Below are 26,819 nucleotides of genomic sequence, written 5' to 3'. Positions count from 1 at the left end.
AGTAAGGACTGGTAGCTTGAGAAGAAATGCTACCTCATAGAGACTTGGTCCCTTCTTAAAGGGGATGTTCAATTGTTGCACTTAAACGGTGATATTGCTTTAAGACGGGTAGCAATAATGTTTGATGAAAGAAAGTGATGATAATGTGTACATGAGAAAGTTATATGTATCCAACTAGTTAATTGTGAAGAAATGATGATGATGTTTCTCGGAAGAAAAGGAATGATTGATAATGTTGATAGAAAGTGGGGATAGAAGGTAAACCCTGAGTCCTCCATAGAAAGTTAGTTTATTGTAAAGAAAGAGTTAATAATGTGTTACAGAGGACAGAAAGTGAACCCGTAGGGGGTTAGGTAGTGAGTCCTCCTAGGAGCCATACGTAGATGGCTCAGTGCTTCTAAAACTGAAAGTAATGTTATGATCTATACTGTGTATAGAAGTTGAAAAGGCGGTAGGCCCTGGCTGAACGGGGCGGTCCTGTAACAGAAAGGAGAGGCAGTAGGTCTGGTGCCGATAGGACCGGCGGTCCTGCAGATTTAAAGAAGGAGAATGAAAAAGTTAACTTACCTTATAATGTGATTATAGGAAGGTCTTTGGTGGATACAGAGTGTATGTCCTTAAAGACAATGTTAAAGTATTGTTCAGCAATTTTTGCACTTAGTAGAATACCCGGTTGGGTAACAGGAGTTATTTATAGCCTGTAATTTATAATGTTTAATGTTTAACCATGTTTTGCAACGTTCAAGTGTCCTCACCTCCCATAAAGGGAAGCTTGTTCAAGTATACGTATTGTTATTTGCACTCAACAAAAATTGTATGTCTTTTTGCTAAACTTGTATTGTTGTTTTCTTCCCAGTCCCGGAGTACTGTGTTCAACCAGGGGGGAGTGCAGCGCCCCAGAGTCCTGGTCATTGCAGTACTGTGGCTCCGCCGCTATGGGGAGCTATGGTGCGTCCGATGGCACTGAAGGAGTTCATCTGATCAGGTGTCACAGACACCAATACATTTCACAGCCGGGCCTCCGGGGGGGAGCTAAGGGTGCTATTCATTAGGCCACTCCCCACCATAGTGGGTAAACTGGGGGTTAGGCAGGAAGTTAGATCAGAAAGCTGACTGGGTTGGAACCAAGCAACACCTTGTGGCAGAGGGTGTTGTAGGGGAAGATATAGTAGGGTCTCTGTCAGGGGTGGGATCCTGACAGAGGCTTGGCAATGAGAACGAACGTAACGGGACCGTGCCTGCTCCGGGTAGCGGCGGTGCCCAAGAAAGGATTAGAAGAGAGATAGATTGTGCTGAGTGAGAAACGGGATTACGCAAAGGAGAAATACCAGTAGGAGTCGTGCTGTAAGACCGAAGCAACATCCTACTGAGGCGCACTACCCAATTGTGGGAGAGGGGCGTCTCTAGGGTCCCGGAAGAACTCCAGGCCTACCCGTCAAACGGGTGCCGTTCCTACCCGAACCTCAGGGAGGGACGGAGGATTAGCAGAACATCATCTAATCGAGTTGTGAGGGAACATCAGAAACAGACACAACAGTTGTGGGGTACTTTCCGTAAGCACAGCAGGGAAGGACTACAACACATAGCGCTAGGGGGAAGGCACAGATTTCCTCCTGTGAAGAGAACTCTGGAAGTGCCATTGGACCGGCCGGACTTGCGCAGCCTGGTGAGCCGTATTCTGGATTGAGGACTCAGAGATCTTCAGTAAAGAGGTAAAGAGACTGCAACCTGGTGTCCTTGTTATTTATTGCGACTTGCACCCCACAACTGCACCGTTACACCACCACTTATTTCACCGGACGTCCCCCACTGACAGACAGGGCCACGGACCGGGTCCAGCCACCGTGACAACCCCAGGACTGAGACCTAGAGGCCCGGCTCCGGGTACCCCTAGGCCCTGCGGCGGTGTGGGGCCGCTCCAGAGGACTATGGGCAGAGCATTTTAGTATATGAAGGACTATGGGGAGTGCATTTTACAATATGGAGGACTATGGCAGTGCATTAAACTAAAAGGAGGACTATGGGGAGTGAATTATTCTATTCAGAGGACTATGGGGTGTGTTATACTGTATGGAGGACTAGGGGAAGTGCATTATGCTATGTGGAAGACTATGGGGAATGCAATTTATTATATGGATGACTATGGGGCTCTTTTTACCATATTTGGGGGGAAGTATAATATTTGGAGAGCTCTGTGGGTACCATTATAATATTTGGAGGGCCATTGTAATATTTGTGAGGCTAGGTAGGAGCCTTTCTACTTTATGGAGGGCTATGAGGGTGCTATTATACAGGATGCAAGCAATTATACACTGTGAAGGTTTGTGTTTGGGTCCATCATACACACAGTATATGTGTATATAGAAACACAAATTCAGTATATATGTATATGTTCACACACACAGTATACATGTGTATGTTTACACAGTTATACACACACTAGATGGTGGCCCGATTCTAAAGCATTGGGTATTCTAGAATGCACAGCCACGTAGTATATAACACAGCCCACATAATATATAGCACAGCCACATAGTATATAACACAGCCCATGTAGTATATAGCACAGGCACGTGATATATAACACAGCCCACGTAGTATATATCATAGTCACGTAGTATACTGCACAGCCACGTAGTATATATCAAAGCCCACACAATATATAACACAGCCCATGCAGTATATAACACAGCCACATAGTATATAACACAGCCACGTAGTATATAACACAGCCCACATAGTATATAGCACAGCGACGTAGTATATGACACAGCCCACATGGTATATAGAATAGCCACACAGTATATTGCACAGCTACGTAGTATATAACACAGCCCACGCAGTATATAACACAGTCACGTAGTATATAACACAGCCACGTAGCATATAGCACAGCCCACATAGTATATAGCACAGCCCACGCAGTATATAACACAGCCCATGCAGTATATAACACAGCCACATAGTATATTACACAGCCCACATAGTATATAGCACAGGTACATAGTATATAGCACAGCCCACGCGGTATATAACACAGCCACGTAGTATATTGCACAGCCCACATACTATATAGCACAGCCCACGCAGTATATAACACAGCCCAAGTAGTATATAGCACAGCCCACGCAGTATATAACACAGCCACGTAGTATATAGCACAGCCCACATAGTATATAGCACAGCCCACACAGTATATAACACAGCCCAAGTAGTATACAGCACAGCCCACGCAGTATATAATACAGCCACGTAGTATATTGCACAGCCCACGTAGTATATTGCACAGGCACGTAATATATAGCATAGCCACGTAGTATATAACACAGCCCACACAGTATATAACACAGCCCACATAGTATATAACACAGCCCACGTAGTATATAGCAATGTGGGCACCATATCCCTGTTAAAAAAACAATTAAAATAAAAAATTGTTATATACTCACCTTCCGTCGGCCCCCAAATCCAGGCGAGGCCTTTACCGATGCTTGTCGCGACGCTCCGTTCCCAGTAATGCCTAGCGGCAATAACCCGTGATCACGTAGCGGTCTTGCGAGACCACCACGTGATCTCGGGTTATTGCCACAATGCATTCTTGGGACCGGAGCGTGAGGAGCGGGCATGGCTGGCGCGGAGGGCGGCGGACTTCGGAAGGTGAGAATCTAATTTTTTTTTAACATTGTATGTTTTTACTAATGATGTTGCATAGGCAGCATCAATAGTAAAAAGTGAAGCAGTGTTTAAATCCCACCCCAATCTCGCTGATTGGCCGTGACCCAGGATTTCCGTTACAGAGAGACGGAAGTTAAAAACAGATGGAAGTACCCCTTAGGCAATTATATATATAGATACATAATGTATACACATATACAGACACACATTATGTACTGCATATGTACACTCAACACATGTATATATATAGATATAAGAGAAAAAAACATAGTTCAGAGCACGCCTGGAGACAAGTTGAATAATCCAAGAGACATAGGACCAGATTCATCAAAACCGGTGATTTCATGAGAGGACTTGATGGAGTCAGACACTCATGAACCATGAAGAGATGCCCGCCTCTTTATGCATCTGAAGCGTCTCATGCTCCACACCAGAAATCTTGCTCTAGTCAGTGACCGGAGTGAGATTTCTAGCGTATTGAACGCAACAGCTCATCAAGAATTAGACAATTGTTGAATCACACACCATCTACGCTCCAGCTCCATCTATTTTGTAGTGAAAATACAAAAATTTGCACAATTTTGGTGCACCAAAAGTTTAGGAAAGCTTTTATGAATCAGGCCCATACGGCATCTTTGCTGGCTTCCCACTATTTGTGTATACAGAGAGAGACCTGTCAATCTAACTGAGCGATCAGGATGAAACTGGCAGAGACTAGCCTCCTTGTCTCTGGCCACACTTTCAACTAAGTTTTTCCCTAAAATGCCATAGTGTTTCAGAGTAAATCAGGAGTTTGTAGTGCAGGAGCCATTCTCTGATGCTGATGGTAGTTTGGGAAGCGTGAATCAGCTGACAGGTTACCTTTAACCATTTCTCTGATTTCAAGCTATATCATAAAACATGCATATAGTTTCCTTGTTATTGCTAGAAATAAATCTATCTATTGGCATTGTAATTTCACAATGAAGTAGTTTTATTTATCGTTGGATACAAGAAATACTCAGTAAAAGGAGGAGTTAAAAGGAGGAGTTCACCTTCCTTGCAATATGCCCTCTCCTGTATAAAAAGTCTCAGCAGAGATACGATTACAGTGTAAAGGTGCTGATTGATCCTGACTGAAGGCATCAGTTTCTGCAGAAATGACATTCTACTTGTTCCTCTCCCTCATGCTGCATGCTGTCACATCTTCTGCAGCAGAAGGTAAGCCAGGTTTCATCTTTTTCCTGATGCCTTGCATTTCATTGACAAATTGCATTGTCTTCTGTTCATTGTACACAAATAAGGAAAAGATTGCAAATTGTTACAGAACTCATACATCGTTTATCAGTGCAACATTTTCACAGAAAGGCTGAAGTGAAAAATGCAAAATTATTGCTTTTGTGTTGGTGAATTTATATGAAGATGTGATAATTGAAACAGCTGAACTAAACCTATCAATTATTTTATCTGACAGATAAAGATGATCTTAACTACTGGGAAAAGTTAGGGGAGGCTGGAAATCATGACCTCAGTTATTCTTATCAATTAACATGATATCCAAAGTGGTTAATTATTATTATATTATGCTTTGTAATCACTAATCGAAGTTTACATTAATTTAACGTTATAATACTAACGCAATTTGGATGTATTTCTGTAGTATAAAAGTGCAGTGCATTTATTCTAGATACAAGTTATACAGACAGAAAACCTACTCAGTGAATCACTGTCAGTGCAAACCAATATTACCCTTTTGATGTGCCCAGAATCCACCTTAGAGTCAAGAAACCACTGATATAGTAGGTTCGTGTTTACATTGTAAACGGTACATGAAGACGTGGGATGCGTGTTTTCCATATTGTTTTATTTGCTTTTTCATTGAGATAATATAGATACCGTAATCAGATTTATAGATAGATCCATAGAAAGATAGACATGCGGTAGATAGATACATCTATAGATAGATACATATACATACCATAGTAACTATGGCATGCAAAATATCATGTGTGCCTAAGGGTACTGTCTCACAGTGGCACTTTGGTCGCTACGACGGTACGATCCGTGACGTTCCAGCGATATCCATACGATATCGCAGTGTCTGACACGCTACGGCAATCAGGGACCCCGCTGAGAATCGTACATCGTAGCAGATCGTTTGAAACTTTATTTCGTCGCTGGATCTCCCGCTGTCATCGCTGGATCGTTGTGTGTGACACCGATCCAGCGATGCGTTCGCTTGTAACCAGGGTAAACATCGGGTTACTAAGCGCAGGGCCGCGCTTAGTAACCCGATGTTTACCGTGGTTACCAGCGTAAAAGTTTAAAAAAAAAAACCGTACATACTCACATTCCGGTGTCCGTCAGGTCCCTTGCCGTCTGCTTCCCGCTCTGACTGACTGCCGGCCGGAAAGTAAGAAGAGCAGAGCACAGCGGTGACGTCACCGCTGTGAACTGCTTTCACTTTACGGCGGCACTCAGTCAGAGCGGGAAGCAGACGGCAAGGGACCTGACGGACACCGGAATGTGAGTATGTACTGTTTGTTTTTTTTTACTTTTACGCTGGTAACCACGGTAAACATCGGGTTACTAAGCGCGGCCCTGCGCTTAGTAACCCGATGTTTACCCTGGTTACCCGGGGCCTTTGGCATCGTTGGTCGCTGGAGAGAGCGGTCTGTGTGACAGCTCTCCAGCGACCACACAACGACTTTCCAACGATCACGGCCAGGTCGTATCGCTGGTCGTGATCGTTGGAAAGTTGCAGAGTGTGACAGTACCCTAAGGCTTAACTTTGCTTTTACATATAGATCAGTCTCTGTCATTGTCACAATTATTCAAGTCTTTGAATATTTCAGTTTGCTGACTTAGAATCAACGCTCAAGTCTATCTGAAGACATATAAGATATAGAGAATTAGCATTTAGTTTGACTTGAAATTTGTATTAATACATGGGAACAATTTTAGTGCCTGTGGGGTAAAAAATATATCTATTTATTGTATCAATAACATTGACATGCTATACACCAGTAGCCCAGCTTTTTTTCTGGTCTGAACATCATCAGCATGGAGGACAGTTACACCACTGTGTGCAATATCAGTCTTTTTTCAACCACCTATGCTACCAGAACTTTCCTATGATGTGGATTTCTGTTTTTCTGGTGGGATTGAAATGTATTTTTGGCCCCATAAATGTCTGGGTAACAACTTTGTCAGATTCCTTCAAATATCATAAAGATGTAAACTACAATATATATGAGCATTCTAGGCTTAGAATGAAGACACTACTACTACTGTACCTTTTTAAAGAACCCAAAATAAGTTTAGTTATCACATTTTGCCTTCCTGTTTTTTTCTTTCTGGGTAGGGGGTCTTATCAATCTGAGTACATTCCTCCCAAACTTTATAACCAAACAGCTGCAGTATAACCTTGAATATGCCAAGTTATCTATGCAAACGTCTCATTTCTGGAACTTGTGTAACTTTTAACACCTGGGCCATTTTTACATAACAAATCTTCATCTCTGTCCTGTCTGTCTAAATTTCAAACAAATATATCAATTACTTTCAGTAGCTGAGTTCAGTAGTAATATCACAAAATCGCAACGTGCCATGCACATAATATCATGATCATTTGGTTACATTGGATATCAGTTCCACATATTTACTTTTTTACCAGATGGATAAAAGTAAAATTCAATATTTATTCCTAAATGTCTCCAAAAGTTATGGAAATTGTCTTTTGGTAAATCTGTCTTTGGCATTTATAAAAATGAAAAAATATCAAGTTAATCACAAATGAATGCTGTGTTTCAAATCCTCATGTTCAATGCCTGATGTTCAGGGGGTTGGACCAGATGACCCAGGAGGTCCCTTCCAACTCTAACATTCTATGATTTTATACCTAGGAGGACATTTGGGTGGAAAATGGGTGTGCGTCTTATAATGCGGATATACCTTACTGGTCGCGGTGGAGCAGGGTCCAGGGTCACTGCTGGAGGAGGCAAGAGTGGAGCGTTGCTGCAGGCTAAGATTAGGGGGTGTTCAGATGTGTGGCACACCGCTGCATGTGTCCAGTGCTGTGGGGGCTCTGCTGACATTTTGGGAAAGCACGGAGCCCCCGCACTTACATGGTTTACTGTGCGGTGGACTCTGGGAAAATAGTTGCTGGGGCGGCGCATGCCCAGATGGAGGTCCCGGCACCAAGATCATCTCGCATCTCATCTCCCGAGATCTTGGTGCTGAGATCTCAAACTGCGCATGCGCTGACCCCCGCAGCCATTTTCCCGGAGTCCACCATATGGTAACTCGTGTAACTGCAGGGGCTCTGGGCTTTCCCAAAATGTCAGCAGAGCCGCCACAGCACCAAACACCCGCAATGGCGCGCTGCACATCTGAAGAACCCCTAATCTCAGCCTGCCGCAACGCTCCACTCCTGCCTCCTCCAGCAGCAACCCTGAGACCCCGCTTCACCGCAGCCACCACCCCCAGTAAGCAATAAGAAGCATGGATTATAAGAAACACCATAATTTTATTTAAAAAAAGTTTTTTTTTTACAAATTTTCTCCTCAAAATTTGGGGTGCGTCTTATAAACTGCAAAATACTGTATATATCTATCTCATATCTATCTTTATATATTAGTTATATAGAGAGTTGTAGTGAAATGAAACTACATGGAGAAAGGTGACTAATCTAACAAAATAAGTCAAAATAGATCCTTATGTACCTGTGTGCCTTGTTTTTTTGCTCATGTTTAGTTGTATTTATCTATATTTGCCCCCTTTTCACATGTAAAGCGCCATGGAATAAATGGCGCTATAAAAATGTACAATAATAAATAAATAAAATAATAAATGCCATAAATCCCCAGGACAACAAATCACATGGACAGCTAAGAAGAAGCAAATGCTACTTTTTTACGTTCAGGGGCTGTATTTTTTGCACCCTAGAGCAGATCTATTGAAAATATTATTTTATTCTGTATACAGAATATTATTATAGGCATTGTTGTACGTAACTGATAAGAGGAAAGCTTCCAGCACACGGTGCCAAATATCAGAACATTTAAGCTGAATATTTTACTGCCTGTCAGTCATCATAATTAGACAAATTACTAACATCATGTGGAAAGATTATAAAGATTTTTGGTTTCTACCACAGTTTACATAAAGTGATATAATCCCAAATGTAGAATGTCATTTTATAAGAGTACCGTAAATTGACATTGACTATGGGTTATCTTATATTAAAAAAATACAAGATAAAGTATATCAATACATGTTCCTCTCTGACAGTCAGTACAACACTCATGCTATGTAAATATAGGCTTGACAGTAGTGGAATGAAATGTATTAAAAAGTAGTATTTTGTTGGTTTAATTGAAATTACTTAGTCACAATACCAGTAATAGAGTACTCTAAAGCAGACACCCAATGATATCTAATAACCCCGATTACTCACACTATTGGGGGAGAGATATAGTCACATGGAGATTTTCTATGCATTGAGAAATATATTCTGTATCTCATAAAAAAGAAGAATGTGATGATTGTGTATCATTCATGTGACCCATACCTCCATATCTTACCCCCATTTAACCTATTGTGTGCTATACATTATATCTGTAGAGATTATGGTGACAGAATAGAAAAGATGTCTTGACCCCATGTTACTATGCCTTGTGCTCTTTACTTGTAGTTAGAAGCATTGGTATCATATTAATAGCTATTGAGAATGCGATATAATGACATTATACTGTATATCTGTAGATCAAACATTGTACATATGGGCACTATTGAATTTGAGTTTGAGAAATATGGGAATTAATATATATGATAAAATAACCCTTAAATGGGTAAATGCGTTAGAGACACTGATTTGCTGCATAATAAGCATTTACTGTACTTTGTACATTTTTTCTTATAAATAACAATGTTTGCTTTGGGTGTGTTTTTTACAATGAGACTTGTTTTCTGTGGTAAATTAGTAAATTTCCCTCAAGGTAAGAGAACTACAGAAAAATATATGAAAGGCTTATCTGGAGCAAAGCTGTCATGTCTCATCTCTAGCCATCAAATCACTATTAATAAATACAGCACAAGGTTGTATTGGTTTAATGCTACTAACTACATTAGAAAAGAGGTTGTAAACTGGGGAGAGTACAAATCTCAGCAGAAAACACAGCCATTTTTCTGAATTGATCTTTTGCACACTTGTACACTGCTTTATATGATGCCAATTAAAACTTTATTAACCTACAGGATTATAAATCCCTTGTTGGCCTTTGAAGTAAGGTCAATAACCATGATCACATGTTAGGTCCTAAATAAAGATCTACCTATCTATCTGTCCCACATCTATCTATCTATCTATCTATCTATCTATCTATCTATCTATCTATCTATCTATCTATCTATCTATCTAGCAACCCCATATCTATCTATCTATACAGGAAAAACTGACCAGCACCTCCTAAGTGTGAACATGTGCAAGCTGTGAGACTGCATTATATAGAAAGATGAACACACAGCAACACTATGCATAAGTTTAGGCCATGTGAAAACACCGAAAAACATTAAAAATATGGAATATAGATTTTACTACTCAAAAAGATGTACTGACAAAAATGAATGAAAATGAAGGTTCTTAGCGCATAAATTGGTCAATTCATGTATGCCCATAAACCATGACAAGGTGACCTCCCTCTGATGGGTCCCCGTTCTACTGTATATGCCACTCTCTGGCTATCAACCTACAGTTAAATGAACACTGATGTCTCTCCTGGGTTTAGCCTACAATTTATGGGCAGGTAGAACTGATTATGGCCACCTGCAGGTCAATGGGAGGAGTGCAGAATCAGGCTGGAGGCAGCCAACATGCAATAGTTAAATATACAGAAAAAACTGACCAGCTCCTCCTAAGTGTGAACATGTGCAAGCTGCGAGACGGCATTATATAGAGAAATGAACACACAGCAGCAATATGCATAAGTTTAGGCCATGTGAAAACACTGAAAAAACATAAAAAATATGGAACATAGATTTTACTACTCAAAAAGATGTACTTACAAAAACTAATGAAAATGAAGGTTCTTAGCGCATAAATTGGCCAATTCATGTATGCCCATCAACCACGGCAAGGTGATCTCCCTCTGGTGTGTCCCTGGTCTACTGTATATGCCACTCTCTGGCTATCAACCTACAGTTAAATGAACACTCATGTCTCTCCTGGGTTTATCTATCTATCTATAGTGGGGAAAAAAAGTATTTAGTCAGCCACCAAATATGCAAGTTCTCCCACTTAAAAAGATGAGAGAGGTCTGTAATTGACATCATAGGTAGACCACAACTATGAGAGTCAAAATGAGAAAACAAATCCAGAAAATAACCTTGTCTGATTTGGCAAGATTTATTTTGCAAATTATGGTGGAAAATAAGTATTTGGTCACCTAAAAAACATGCAAGATTTCTGGCTCTCACAGACCTGTAACTTTTTCTTTAAGAGGCTCCTCTGTCCTCCACTCATTACCTGTAGTAATGGCACCTGTTTGAACTTGTTATCAGTATAAAAGACACCTGTCCACAACCTCAAACAGTCACACTCCAAACTCCACTATGGTGAAGACCAAAGAAGGACACCAGAAACAAAACTGTAACCCTGCACCAGGCTGAGAAGACTGAATCTGCAGTAGGCAAGCAGCTTGGTTTGGAATACATACAAGGCTACTGACAATCTCCCTTGATCTGGGGCTCCATGCAAGATCTCACCCCTTGGAGTCAAAATGATCATAAGAATGGTGAGCAAAAATCTCAGAACCACACGGGGGACCTAGTGAATGACCTGCATAGAACTAGGACCACCGTAACAAAGGCTACCATCAGTAACACACTACGCCGCCAGGGACTCAGATCCTGCAGTGCCAAACGTGGCCCCCTGCTTAAGCCAGTACATGTCTGGGCCCGTCTGAAGTTTGCTAGAGAGCATTTGGATTATCCAGAAGAGTATTGGGAGAATGTCATATGGTCTGATGCCAACCTTGTGAAGACTTACAGAAAACGTTTGACCTCTGTCATTGCCAACAAAGGATATATAACAAAATATTGAGATGAACTTTTGTAAATGATCAAATACTGTACTTATTTTCCACCATAATTTGCAAAATAAATCTTGACAAATCAGACAAGGTGATTTTCTGCATTTGTTTTCTCATTTTGCTCTCATAGCTGTGGTCTACCTATGATGTCAATTACAGGCCTCTCTCATCTTTTTAAGTGGGAGAACTTGCACAATTGGTGTCTGACTAAATATGTTTTTCCCCACTCTATCTATCTATCTATCTATCTATAGAATTTTCAGGGTCATTTGGATGTTTTGGGATGTCATTATGATTTAAAAAGAGAAAACACTGTAGTTTGACAATAAATGGCTTCACCCAACCACTAACCATGAGTGGAGAAAAAGTTTTGGTGTTATCATTCATATTCCCTGAAAAAAGGCCAAGAAAGCAAAAATTCTGCCGGGGTATAATAATAATAGTAATAATAATCTTTATTTGTAGAGCGCCAACATATTCCGTAGTGCTTTACAGTTAAACAGGGGTATGTAAACTTTTGAGCACAACTGTATATCTATCAGAGTTTACATGAGGAAAGAGACTTAGCGAATCAGAAAAACTATACTACGTTTCTAATTGAAATTATTTGCTAATATTATTATTACACCTACTACATATTGGGATAGGATCTTGGACATAGGAATACCCCTTTAAATTATTTAACATTGAGATTGAACCGCTAGGAAAAATATATTGTCTACTCTCAGCCTATGATCTACCAAGGAACCTGTGCTTCGTGGTTGGGAAACTGGAGGGCCTATTCCATTCTTAGTGATCTGATATAGAACTAGAGGTGCATAGGAAGGCACTCCACTCTCTATTTACTAATATATTTACAAATAGACAGGAGAAAGTTCCAGAGTTTGTGAGTTACCCCCTGTGGCATTCACTGCTAGAGGCGGCCATGCACATTAGATAGCTGTTGGCTAGCTCACTCAATTTCTCCTCTTTCCTCATATACATAAAACACTAACATTTATATATTTTGCATTGGAAACAATGAGAATGCTCTTACCAGACACCACTGGTGGCGGACTATGTCCAAGAAGACCAAAATTATTTGGTGTGTAAATTCAAACTAACCAACCCTTCTCCCTCCGATATCCTCTGTGATAAATCCCCTATACATATTAGGATGTTATTTGACTTTAAATTGTGTGTTGATCTAAATTAAATATAAATCCAGAATTATTTCTACAGATATCTTAGTTGAGTAGTAGTTAGAATTCCAGATGTTGGAATATGCTTAATGGGGTGTGTCTACATTTTGTTTCATATTTTAGACATCCCTTCTAAAGCTTAAAGGGAACCTGTCACCTGAATTTGGCGGGTCCTTTTTTGGGTCATATGGGCGGTGTTTTCGGGTCTTTTATTAACCCCTTTTTTTCCCGCTGACCGCACGCTGGTCGCGAAATTGACTTGACGTTGATTCGCTTTCCTCCCTAGTTAACGAGTGCGCAAAGCAATCTTGCTTGCGCACGCACAGTATGCTTTGCCCAACTGCGGGCAAAGCCGAAAACCGTTGGAGCGCCCCCAGATGCAGGGTCGCGGGGTACTCGATACCGGGCCTCTCAGTCTCAGTCCTGGGGTTGTCACGGTGGCTAGACCCAGTCCGTGACCCTGCTAAGGGACGTCCAATGAAAGATGTGATGATGTGTGGTGCGAGGCGCGATGAATAACAAGGACACAGGGTTGCAGTCTCTTTAACTCTTTACTGTAGGCTTCGGGATCCGCAATCCAGAGTACTGCTAACAGGGCTGGCTGAGACCTGCCGGTCCGAAGGCACATCCAGAGTTTCCTTTGCAGGTGGAAATCAGTGCCTACCTTCTAGCGCCTGTGTGTTGTAGTACCTCCCTGCTGAGCACCACGGGATAGTCCTCACAACTGTTGTGTCTGTTTCTGATGTTCTTTCTCACAACTCGTATCTGTTCTGATGTTCTTCTCCATCCCCCAGATGATATGGCTAGGACGCACCCGTATGACGGGTAGGCCTGGAGTTCTTCCGGGACCCTAGCGTAGCCCCTCTCCCACAATTGCCCCCTATGTCTGCTTAGGTGTTTTAGGTGAGACAGCCAACCTATAATTAACTGTCCTGCCGCTGTTTGAAGTACTGCTTGGAGCCCAATACTTCCTCGGCGTTCCGGCCACCAGCTACGCGCCTCAGTAGGATGTTGCCGATCTCAGGGCACGACTCCTACTGGCTTTATCTCCTATTTGCTGCGATCTCATTTCTCACTTCTCCACAATATATTTCGCTTTGTATCCTTTCTTAAGATGCCGCCGCATTCGAGTGCAGGCGCGGCTCCGTAACGTTCTGTCCTGTTCGCTAGGTCACTGCCAGGGTCCCACCCCTGACAGAGACCCCCCTGAATCTTCTCCTGCAACACCCTCTGCCACAGGATTTTGCCTGGATCGAACCCAGTCAGCTTCTGTCTAACTTCCTATCCAGCCCCCAGTTTTACCAGATTGTGAGGAGTGGCCTAATACATAGAACCCTTTGCTCCCCCTGGTGGCTGAAGTGTGAAATGTATTGTGTGACTGTGATACCTGGTCAGGTGAACTCCTTTTGTGCAATCAGACGTAACATCACTCCCCTTAGTGGCAGAGCAACATTACTGCAACGACCAGATCTCTGGGGCGCTGCACTCCCCCCTGGTTAAATCCAGTACTCCTGGACTGGGAAGAAGAACAACAATACATGTTAGCAAAAGACATGCAAAATGTTGAAATGCCATGAACAAGTAAATATAACAGTGCTTCCCTTTATGGGAGGTGAGGACTCTTGAACGTTACAAACTGAAACATGTTTAAATATTTTAAATAACATCCTAATTTTCTAACTATAAATAACTTCTATTACCCAGCCGGGTATTCTACTAAGTGCAAATTCTGAACAATAATTTAACTTATTCCTTTAAGGGCGTATAGGCTGAACCCACTAAAGGCTTACTATAAAACTCTGAAATATAAATTAACTTTTTCTTTATTTCTCTTTTCTAAGTGCAACATTTTTCTTTTTACTCTCTGATTTTTCATATGCAGGACCGCCTGTCTATCTGCCCAGGCCTACTGCCTCTTTTCTTAGTACAGGATCAATTAACCATCTCTCTATGGCTCTAAGGAGGACTCACCAACTAACCCCTACGGGTTTACTTTATTGAAATTCGGCTTTCAACTCTTTCCTGTCCTCAATCTCTAGTAACATCATTAAACATTCCCTATAACTATCTAGCTAACTACATATTACTTCTATGTAAAACATTATTACTATTTACTTTCTTTAAGGCAACATTATACTTTAAGTGCAACAAGTGAACGTTCCCTTTAAGAGGGAACCAAGTCTCTTTGAGGTAATGCAGACTCTTTCTATCTGCAAGTCCGTTTAAGGCAAGAGCTTCCATGCTGTACTCAGGAACAGTCTCTTCAAAAAGCTCTCCACTTTGTAAAACCAGTAAAGGGCACCTTTAAGAAGGTGCGAACTATTTACAATACAGTTTGTGAACCATTCACCGTCCATGATTCGGCAGTCTTTAAAACAATGATGAACAAAAAGCAGAAAAACAAAAAGCAAAACCAATAGGGATCCCGGGTAAACAAAGGGATCCCTTTAAGAATAACCCTGGTCGGGTTTAAAGCAGCAAAACATCAGGAATACAAACAAGTAACTATTTACAGTTGCAGAGTATCGGAGCTTACTCTTGTTCTGGCGGCCTCCATCGGGGCTTTACCTGACAGGTGGCCCTCTGTGGGCCAGGCAGGCTTGACTCCATGTCCACTCCCGGTGCCAGGTACACTCCATGAGTTTGGGTCTTTTGCACGACCAGGTATTGCGCTGCGATGAGTGTCTGCTTGGGCCGATGGATAATGCCGGCGGCGGCAGAGGCTGCTGCAGCCGCTTCAGCGGCAAGCTGCTCCCCCTCGGTTCTGGATACCGCCAGGACGGCTGTACAGCGCTGCATATCCCGGGCCCACCAACTTCTTCCCTTTAAATGCCGGCGATACATCACCACATCTGCTGGCTTCAGGAGGGCCTTAGCGCCGTCTCCACACAGGCAGGGCTCCACCTCGTCCCGGGTGATGCGGACTCTCAGGGCCGCTCCAATTTCTTGGACGAAGCCTTTCCCCTCCTGGGGCTGGTAAACGATAACAATGCCCCATTTCGGCAAGGAGCCCTCCAGCAGCTCGCCTCGCGCTTCCCGCTCCACTTCCCGCTGGAACTCCGCGATTAGATGGTTCCGGTATTCTCCCCAAGGGAAGGGCCCGAGGTCGTGTCCCCCCGGTAATTTGGGGTCAGGCGGCGGGGCCACCGGGGAGCCAGTGGTCGCAGTGGTAACTGGTTCAGGTGCGGAGGTGAGGCGTCCTCCCTGGGAGTCACGGCACTGAGTACCTACGCTTGAGGTAACTCCTCCGGCGCCACTCCACTCTCCTGAGGGAGGCGTACAGACTGGGGACCATTCAGGCATGGGATGCCCCATGGGCAGCTCCCATGGATCCAAATCCTCCAACGGGGGCATGTCGGAGTAATCCTCCGGTGACGGGGGTCGGTGCGGGGCCATTCTTTTCCGTAGGCCTTCTCTGGTCTCCAGTCCCACCTCATCTGAGTCATAGTTTCGTTTCTTCGGTCTCTGCCTGCCATAGAAGATCAGGAGGTGGGTCTCAGCTGCAGACGGACACGTCCTCAGGATACAGAAATATTCAGACTGGGCGGCCATTGTCTTTCGCGCTCTCCAGCTCGTGTACGCCCACTTCACGCCCCTCTTCTTCTTCTGCGCTCCTCGTAGCGCTGTAATGGCGGCGGTTTTGGCGGGCATTTTTGACGGCAAATAGCAACACACAGTCTTTGCAATAAGTCACAGTTCAAGCACAATTCAGACACAGTTCCAAGGCACACATGACCTGATCTTCAGGCTTAAGTAGATCCTGTTCGTGATGCCAAGTTGGAGCGCCCCCAGATGCAGGGCCGCTGGGTACTCGATACCGGGCCTCTCAGTCTCAGTCCTGGGGTTGTCACGGTGGCTAGACCCGGTCCGTGACCCTGCTAAGGGGCGTCCAATGAAAGATGTGATGATGTGTGGTGCGAGGCGCGATGAATAACGAGGACACAGGGTTGCAGTCTCTTTACCTCTTTACTGTAGGCTTTGGGATCCGCAATCCAGAGTACTGCTAACAGGGCTGGCTGAGACCGGCCGGTCCGAAGGCACATCCAGAGTTTCCTTTGCAGGTGGAAATCAGTGCCTACCTTCTAGCGCCTGTGTGTTGTAGTACCTCCCTGCTGAGCACCACGGGATAGTCCTCACAACTGTTGTGTCTGTTTCTGATGTTCTTTCTCACAACTCGTATCTGTTCTGATGTTCTTCTCCGTCCCCCAGATGATATGGCTAGGACGCACCCGTATGACGGGTAGGCCTGGAGTTCTTCCGGGACCCTAGCGTCGCCCCTCTCCCACAATTGCCCCCTGTGTCTGCTTAGGTGTTTTAGGTGACACAGCCAACCTATAATCAACTGTCCTGCCGCTGTTTGAAGTACTGCTTGGAGCCCAATACTTCCTCGGCGTTCCGGCCACCAGCTACGCGCCTCAGTAGGATGTTGCCGATCTCGGGGCACGACTCCTACTGGCTTTATCTCCTATTTGCTGCGATCTCGTTTCTCACTTCTCCACAATATATCTCGCTTTGTATCCTTTCTTAAGATGCCGCCGCATTCGAGTGCAGGCGCGGCTCCGTAACGTTCTGTCCTGTTCGCTAGGTCACTGCCAGGGTCCCACCCCTGACAGAGACCCCCCTGAATCTTCTCCCGCAACACCCTCTGCCACAGGATGTTGCCTGGATCGAACCCAGTCATCTTCTGTCTAACTTCCTATCCAGCCCCCAGTTTTACCAGATTGTGAGCAGTGGCCTAATACATAGAACCCTTTGCTCCCCCTGGTGGCTGAAGTGTGAAATGTAGTGTGTGACTGTGATACCTGGTCAGGTGAACTCCTTTTGTGCAATCAGACGTAACATCACTCCCCTTAGTGGCAGAGCAACATTACTGCAATGACCAGATCTCTGGGGCGCTGCACCACTAGTGCGCATGCGCCGGCGCACTATGTCCCGGAACACAGCGAAATACTTCCGGGACATAGTGCGCCGGCGCATGCGTACTAATGGTTTTCGGCTTTGCCCGCAGTTGGGCAAAGCATACTGCGCGTGCGCAAGGCAAGATTGCTTTGCGCACGCGTTAACTAGGGAGGAAAGCGAATCAACGTCAAGTCAATTTCGCGACAAGCGTGCGGCCAGCGGGAAAAAAGGGGTTAATAAAAGACCCGAAAACATCGCCCATGTGACCCAAAAAAGGACCCGCCAAATTCAGGTGACAGGTTTCCTTTAACTACAGTTATGTATCATCAATGGCTATGACATTTCATAAACTATAGTACATATATCCAGTGATATAGAAATGTCAATGAGGTTGTCCAGCTCCAACAATTGTGAGTAAATGTGTTTACAATAGCAAGATGTAGAACTTACTAATACACTTTAATTAAAGGGGTCATCTGGGATTTAAAATTTGATGCCTATCCTTAGGATAGGTCATCAATGTCTGATCAGGGTGTGTGTGTGAAACATCTGGCATTCCAGGCAATAAGCTGATCAGCTGTTCCAGGTGTCAGCAGAGGCCGGAAATGCTCAGTTACAGAGCTGTACAGCACAGCTCTGTCAACTATATAATGGCTGCGGCCGCCTCTTACACATCCACCCTCTATTTAAATCAATAAGGTGATTGTGCAGTACTTGACCTTGGCCACTATTCAATCAACGGAGCTGTAGTGTGCAGCTCTTTAACCCCTTAGTGACAGAGCCAATTTGGTACTTAATGACCGAGCCAATTTTTACAATTCTGACCAGTGTCACTTTATGAGGTTATAACTCTGGAACGCTTTATCGGATCCCGCTGATTCTGAGATTGTTTTTTCGTGACATGTTGTACTTCAAGTTAGTGGTAACATTTCTTCGATATTACTTGCGATTATTTATGAAAAAAATGGAAATATGGCGAAAATTTTTAAAATTTTGCAATTTTCAAACTTTGTATTTTCATGCCCTTAAATCAGAGAGATATGTCACAAAAAATAGTTAATAAATAACATTTCTCACATGTCTACTTTACATCAGCACAATTTTGGAAACAATTTTTTTTTTTGTTAGGGAGTTATAAGGGTTAAAAGTTGACCAGCAATTTCTCATTTTTACAACACCATGTTTTTTTTAGGGACCACATCACCTTTGAAGTGATTTTGAGGGGTCTATATGATAGAAAATAACCAAGTGTGACACCATTCTAAAAACTGCACCCCTCAAGCTGCTCAAAACCACATTCAAGAAGTTTATTAACCCTTTACGTACTTCACAGGAACTAAAACAATGTGGAAGAAAAAAATGAACATTTAACTTTTTTTTGCAAACATTTTACTTCAGAACCATTTTTTTTAATTTTCACAAGTGTATAAACAGAAATTTAACCACAAATTTTGTTGTGCAATTTTTCCTGAGTACGCCGATACCCCATATGTGGAGGTAAACCACTGTTTGGGCGCACCGCAGAGCTTGGAAGTGAAGGAGCACCGTTTGACTGTTTCAATGCAGAATTGGCTGGAATTGAGATCGGACGCCATGTCGCGTTTGGAGAGCCCCTAATGTGCCTAAACAGTGGAAACCCCCCACAAGTGACACCATTTTGGAAACTAGACCCCCCAAGGAACTTATCTAGATGTGTGGTGAGCACTTTGAACCCCCAAGTGCTTCACAGAAGTTTATAACGTAGAGCCGTGAAAATAAAAAATCGCATTTGTTTTCACAAAAATGACTTTTTCGCCCACAAATTCTTATTTTCACAAGGGTAACAGGAGAAATTAGACCACAAAAGTTGTTGTGCAATTTCTCCTGAGTACGTCGATACCCCATATGTGGAGGTAAACCACTGTTTGGGCGCACCGCAGAGCTTGGAAGTGAAGGAGCACCGTTTGACTTTTTCAATGCAGAATTGGCTGGAATTGAGATCGGATGCCATGTCGCGTTTCGAGAGTCCCTGATGTGCCTAAACAGTGGAAACCCCCCACAAGTGATACCATTTTGGAAACTAGACCCCTTAAGGAACTTATCTAGATGTGTGGTGAGCACTTTGAACCCCCAAGTGCTTCACAGAAGTTTATAACGTAGAGCCGTGAAAATAAAAAATCTCATTTTTTCTACAAAAATGATCTTTTTGCCCCCAAATTTTTATTTTCACAAGGGTAACAGGAGAAATTAGACCACAAAAGTTGTTGTGCAATTTCTCCTGAGTACGTCGATACCCCATATGTGGGGGTAAACCACTGTTTGGGCGCACCGCAGAGCTTGGAAGAGAAGGAGTGTCGTTTTACTTTTTCAATGTAGAATTGGCTGGAATTGAGATCGGACGCCATGTCACGTTTGGAGAGCCGCTGATGTGCCTAAACAGTAGAGACCCCCACATATGACACCATTTTGGAAACTAGACCCCTTAAGGAACTTATCTAGATGTGTGGTGAGCACTTTAAACCCCCAGGTGCTTCACAGAAGTTTATAACGTAGAGCCGTGAAAATAAAAAAATCGCATTTTTTCTACAAAAATGATCTTTTTGCCTCCAAATTTTTATTTTACCAAGGGTAACAGGAGAAAATGGACCCCAGAAGCTGTTGTACAATTTGTCTTGAGTACGCTGACACCCCATATGTGGGGGTAAACCACTGTTTGGGCGCATGGCTGAGCTCGGAAGCAAAGGAGCGCCATTTGACTTTTCAATGCAAAATTGACTGGAATTGAGATCGGACGCCATGTCGCGTTTGGAGAGCCCCTGATGTGCCTAAACAGTAGAAACCCCCCAAAAGTGACCCCATTTTGGAAACTAGACCCCCCATGGAACTTATCTAGATGTGTAGTGAGAACTTTGAATGCCCAAGTGCATCACAGAAGTTTATAATGCAGAGTCGTGAAAATAAAAAATATATATTTTTTAACAATAAAGATTTTTTAGCCCCCAAGTTTTTATTTTCACAAGGGTAACAAGAGAAATTGGACCCCAAAAGTTGTTGTCCAATTTGTCCTGAGTATGCTGGTACCCCATATGTGGGGGTAAACCACTGTTTGGGCGCACGGCAGAGCTCGGAAGGGAAGGAGCGCCATTTTGGAATGCAGACTTTGATAGAATTGTCTGCGGGCGTTATGTTGCGTTTGCAGACCCCTAATGTACCTAAACAGTAGAAACCCCCAACGAGTGACCCCATTTTGGAAAATAGACCCCCACAAGGAACTTATCTAGATATGTGGTGAGAACTTTGAATGCCCAAGTGCTTCACAGAAGTTTATAATGCAGAGTAGAGAAAATAAAAAAATATTTTTTTCCCACAAAAAAGATTTTTTTAGCCCCCAAATTTTTATTTTCACAAGGGTAACAAGAGAAATTGGACTGCAAAAGTTGTTGTCCAATTTGTCCTGAGTATGCTGGTACCCCATATGTGGGGGTAAACCACTGTTTGGGCGCACGGCAGAGCTCGGAAGGGAAGGAGCGCCATTTTGGAATGCAGACTTTGATAGAATTGTCTGCGGGCGTTATGTTGCGTTTGCAGACCCCTAATGTACCTAAACAGTAGAAACCCCCAACAAGTAACCCCATTTTGGAAAATAGACCCCCCAAGGAACTTATCTAGATATGTGGTGAGAACTTTGAATGCCCAAGTGCTTCACAGAAGTTTATAATGCAGAGTAGTGAAAATAAAAAATATTTTTTTTCCCACAAAAAAGATTTTTTTAGCCCCCAAATTTTTATTTTCACAAGGGTAACAAGAGAAATTGGACCCCAAAAGTTGTTGTCCAATTTGTCCTGAGTATGCTGGTACCCCATATGTGGGGGTAAACCACTGTTTGGGCGCACGGCAGAGCTCGGAAGGGAAGGAGCGCCATTTTGGAATGCAGACTTTGATAGAATTGTCTGCGGGCGTTATGTTGCGTTTGCAGACCCCTAATGTACCTAAACAGTAGAAACCCCCACAAGTGACCAAATTTTGGAAACTAGACCCCCTAAGGAACTTATCTAGATATGTGGTGAGAACTTTGAAAGCTCAAGTGCTTCACAGAAGTTTATAATGCAGAGTAGTGAAAATAAAAAAATATTTTTTTTTCCAACAAAAAAGATTTTTAGCCCCCAAGTTTTTATTTTCACAAGGGTAACAGGAGAAATTGGACCCCAAAAGTTGTTGTCCAATTTATCCCGAGTACGCTGATGCCCCATATGTGGGGGTAAACCACTGTTTGGGCACACGGCAGAGCTCAGAAGGGAGGGAGTACCATTTGACTTTTTTAGCGCAAAATTGGCTGTCGTGTTTGGAGACCCCCTGATGTACCTAAACAGTGGAAACCCCCCAATTCTAACTCCAACCCTAACCCCAACACACCCCTAACCCTAATCTCAACCCGATCCATAATCCTAATCACAACCCTAACGATAATCACAACCCTAACCCCAAAACAGCCCTAATCTCAACCCTAACCATAACCCTAATCAAAACCCTAAATCCAACACACCCCTAACCCTAATCCCAACCCTAACCCTAATGCCAACCCTAATCCCAAACGTAACACTAATCCCAACCCTAATCCAAACCCTAACCCTAATCCCAACTCTAACCCTAACTTTAGCCCCAACCCTAACTTTAGCCCCAACCCTAACCATAACTTTAGCCCCCGTCGTCACAAAAAAAGTTCAATGTAACCTTTTTTTTGTACGTCGCGTCCGCCATTTCCGCGCATGCGTGGCCGTAACTCTGCCCCCTCCTCCCCAGGACATAGACTGGGCAGCGGATGCGTTGAAAAACTGCATCCGCTGCCCACGTTGTGCACAATTTTCACAACGTGCGTCGGTACATCGGGCCGACGCATTGCGACCGCCCCGTACCGACGCAAGTGTGAAAGAAGCCTAAGGCTACTTTCACACTAGCGTCGTACTCGGCCCATCGCAGTGTGTCGGGCCGACGTACCGACGCTAGCGTTGTAAGCGCCGCACAACGGGTGCAGTGGATGCTGTTTTTTCAACGCATCCGCTGCCCCATTGTGAGGTGCGTGGAGGCGGGGGCGGAGTTCCGGCCACGCATGCGCGGTCGGAAATGGTGGACACGTCGCACAAAAAAGTTACATGTATTTTTTTTGTGTCGACGGTCCGCCAAAGCATGACGCATCCGTCGCACGACGGATGCGACGTGTGGCAATCCGTCGCAATGCGTCGCTAATGCAAGCCAATGGAGAAAAAACGCATCCTGCAAGCACTTTTGCAGGATGCGTTTTTTCTCCAACGACGCATTGCGACGGAAGCCAAAAAACGCTAGTGTGAAAGTAGCCTAACCCTAGCCCTAACCCTAACCCTAAATTTAGCCCCAACCCTAACCCTAACTCTAACCCTAACCCTAACTCTAACCCTAACTCTAACCCTAACCCTAACCCTAACTCTAACCCTAACCCTAACCCTAACCCTAACTCTAACCCTAACTCTAACCCTAACCCTAATTTTAGCCCCAACTTGTCTTCTCCTGCCGGCCGGCAGATGGCAGCAGATGGCGGGCGCACTGCGCATGCGCCCGCCATGATGAAAAAGCCGGCTGGCAGGAGAAGACAGAAGAGGACCCAGGGACCCCGGGTGAGTATGATAGGGTCCCCGAATCCCCCTATTTCTCTGTCCTCTGATGTGCGATCACATCAGAGGACAGAGAAATAACTGATCGCTTTTTTTTTTTTTTTTTTGCGGTCGCCGGTAAACTGTTAATTACCGGCGATCGCAAAGCAGGGGTCGGTGCAAACCGACCCCGATCATGTTCTTTGGGGTCTCCCCCGGCAGCCGAGACCCCAAAGATCTTCCGGGTGCCGGGCGGCGGGCGCACTGCGCGTGGGCCCGCCATTTTTTCCTGGAAAAAAGATGGCGGCGCCCATGGGGAGACATGAGGAGCACCAGGGGAGGTAGGTGAGTATTGGGGGGCTATCGGGGGCCATCGGGGACCACATTTCTCTGTCCTCCAATGTGCGATCACATCGGAGGACAGAGAAATTAAACGGCAAATCGCGTTTTTTTTTTTTTGTTGCGACCGCCGGTAAACGGTTAATTACCGGCGATCGCAACTCGGGGGTCGGTAAAAACCCCCCGAATCATGTTCTCTGGGGTCTCGGCTACCCTCGGCAACCGAGACCCCAGAGAAAATCCGACTCTGGGGGGCGCTATTCACTTTTTCCACAGCGCCGTTAATTAACGGCGCTGTGGATTAAGTACCCTTAGCGGCCGCCGTTAAAAGGCGTATCGGCGGTCGTTAAGGGGTTAACTGAGCAGTTCCAGCTGCCACCAATATTGGAAACAGCTGATCGCCGGGATGCCGGGTGCCATACCTTTGCTGATCAAACATTGATGACCTATCCTAAGGATAGGCCGTCAATGATGATGTCCCATACAACTCCATTTAAAAAAGGTGCCCTGATCTAAAAACATGAGTGACATTCCCAACGGCTCCACGTCTTCGACACAGGAGAGAGTTCCCTTGGTCGGCACATCATCATATTTCAGTGTGAAGATTGCCGTCGAGTTTACTTGTTCAAGAGCTAAGTCATCCCCCTTTTCTGTCAAGCCCGATTCATAGACAGAAATCAAGGGTGATTTAGCTTATTGAAATAATAAGCCTGCCCCTTCACCCACAGCTCTGATGATGTGCAGATGCATTAATCTCTATTTGTTACTTACTGAGTACAAGCTGCAAGTAGCACTCCTTAGACTAATGCAAATTTCTTCAGTTCATCACAACTTTGTTAAAAAAAAATATATTAAATTATAATTAAAATTTAAATTTGAGTGTTCATTAAAAAATAAGTTAATTAAAAATAATTATTAATGTTGAATACCTGGAGTATGACATAATGACATTGAATTTACATAAATTATTCTAGAGACAGAAACCAAGCTAATCAATTTGGACGCACCACTGATCTTATATGTAAGCCAAGCGTAAAAAGTCGTTTTACATTGTAATTTGTAATTGAATGCTTAGTACCTTCGTTTAAATCAGGTTCGACAAAAATATCTGTTTTAGTTAAAGGTTGATAAAAGTTTGTGCTACTTTTGGGGAAAGAAAGTGAGCTTCTTTTCTGCGACAACGTGCCTGAAAATGTGCCAGGATATAATGTGTCAAGCTTAACTTTTTGTAAATAGTCTATTTTAGACTGCGAGAAGCTGGAAATAGATAAGTATTTTCCTGCTGCTTGCAGTAAGCTAAAACAAATAACATCCATGCACTGATCATGAAAGATTGGCCTGTAAATCAAGTATTAATGCCAAAAAGGTTTTGCATTCAAAAGTTAGAAAGTGATCTTCTGAATAACAAGTGCACGAATCAATGAGCTTTATAAGGTGCATGCAGTATCTGTTAAAGGGAATCTATTGCAGGTTTTGCTTTGTAATTTGAGGACAGCATGAGGTAGGGGTCAAAACACAGATTTCAATGATGTGTCACATGTCATGCTGTGTGCTGTTGCTTAATTACACTGAAGGTTTTATCAGCTGTTGATTATCATTGCCTGGACTACATCAGCTACAGCAGCCTATCCAACTCCACCCCCTCCTGTGATAAGCAGCTAATTGTCTATAGACAATATAAATGTAAATACAGAGCCTGGTGTGGGAGGGTTTAACTGTGGGTGGGTGGGAGTAGCTTTCCAGCTCTGCTGCATTGCTAAATCTAAACATTTTGATTGCGTCAGAACAGCTGAACCCAGTAAACCAAGTGATAATCAGTTGATTCAGGGTCTCTTTGCCTACATCATACTGTTCACAGATAACGTAGCAAAAAACCTGCTGACTGATTCCCTTTAATAAAGTTTCTACCACATATAAGTTTATGAAGCTCTTCCTTTTTTATTTAAATGTGAAATTTGTCTCTTATATTTTGAAGTGGTAAAAATGAACACATGCAGTTCCACTATTCACCTCTCTCTCGAGAAAAAATATCTATGATTTAGTATTTTGTTTTAAGGATTTGTAGCCCATTGACAAAGATTACATATCCCCACAATATAGAGCAAAGAAAAGCACAGAGCAAATAAAGTAGCTAAGTGGAGATAGCACTAATAAATACAGTAAAAGGTCCTTATATCAAAGAACAAAACTTAATCATATAATACAATATTTTTAACTCTTTTCTAATATTCCCAGAGTACAGAGGCATATCTGGGGGGGGAAGCCAGGGCATGTTCCCCGGGCGCAATCGGGCTGCCTAATGCGGAGGTCCGCAGTGTCTCCTCCAGCGGCAGCATTCTGCTGCCACCGGACTGATAGTCGGCTGTCCTCTGTGCACGCTGTCAAGCTGACAGCTGGCACAGAGAAGCTGCAGTGCGCCAGCTGCCAGTGTTCAATAGCACTCTAGTCTAACAGATGCAAATACGATTAAGCTCTGACCGCCGGGTGAGATAGACACCAGCAGCGCGATCAGGTCATGTGATCGCGCTGCTGATGTCACTGGCCCACGTTGCATAGCTGAATACTGGTGGTAAGTGCTCCAGTGGAGCCGAAGACACCGAAGATTAAGTGTATGGGGGGATTTAGTGTGGGGATGGGGGGATTTAATGTGTGTGGGGGGATTTGTAGTGGATATGGGGGATTTAATGTGTGGTGAGAGATTTGCAGTGAGGATTTAGTGTGTGGGGAGATTTGCAGTGGTGATGGGGGGATTTAATGTGTGGGAGGAGATTTGGACTGGGGATGGGGGATTTAAAGTGTGTGGGGAAATTTGGACTGGGGATGGAGGGATTTACAGTGTGGGGGGAGATTTGGACTGGAGATGGAGGGATTTAGGGCATGTATGAGGATACAGTAAGGGGGTATGTATGAGGAAACAGTATGAGGGATAGGTGCAGACACAGTATGGTGAGTGGGGTGATGGCTGCAGGCAATATGGGGGGAATGTATGCAGACACAGTATGAGCAGTGATTGGAAAAATGCCTGTGGACAGAGTATGAGGAGTGAGGGTGAT

General features: G+C 43.7%; 1 protein-coding gene across 1 annotated transcript in view; it reads left to right on the top strand.

Moving 5' to 3' along the window:
- The first annotated feature begins 4,759 nt into the window (after positions 1-4,759).
- CA4 (carbonic anhydrase 4) overlaps positions 4,760-26,819 on the top strand; it is a 60,834-nt gene continuing 38,774 nt past the window's right edge. Inside the window, exon 1 of the mRNA XM_077296236.1 lies at positions 4,760-4,875. Within this exon, the coding sequence (XP_077152351.1) occupies positions 4,815-4,875 (61 nt within the window). The 5' untranslated portion in view covers positions 4,760-4,814. The remainder of the gene's footprint in view (positions 4,876-26,819) is intronic.

Source organism: Ranitomeya variabilis, chromosome 3 (assembly GCF_051348905.1).
Source record: "Ranitomeya variabilis isolate aRanVar5 chromosome 3, aRanVar5.hap1, whole genome shotgun sequence".
Taxonomy (NCBI): domain Eukaryota; kingdom Metazoa; phylum Chordata; class Amphibia; order Anura; family Dendrobatidae; genus Ranitomeya; species Ranitomeya variabilis.
Note: the sequence above shows the minus strand (reverse complement) of the source record. Positions and strands in the feature narration are given on the sequence as shown.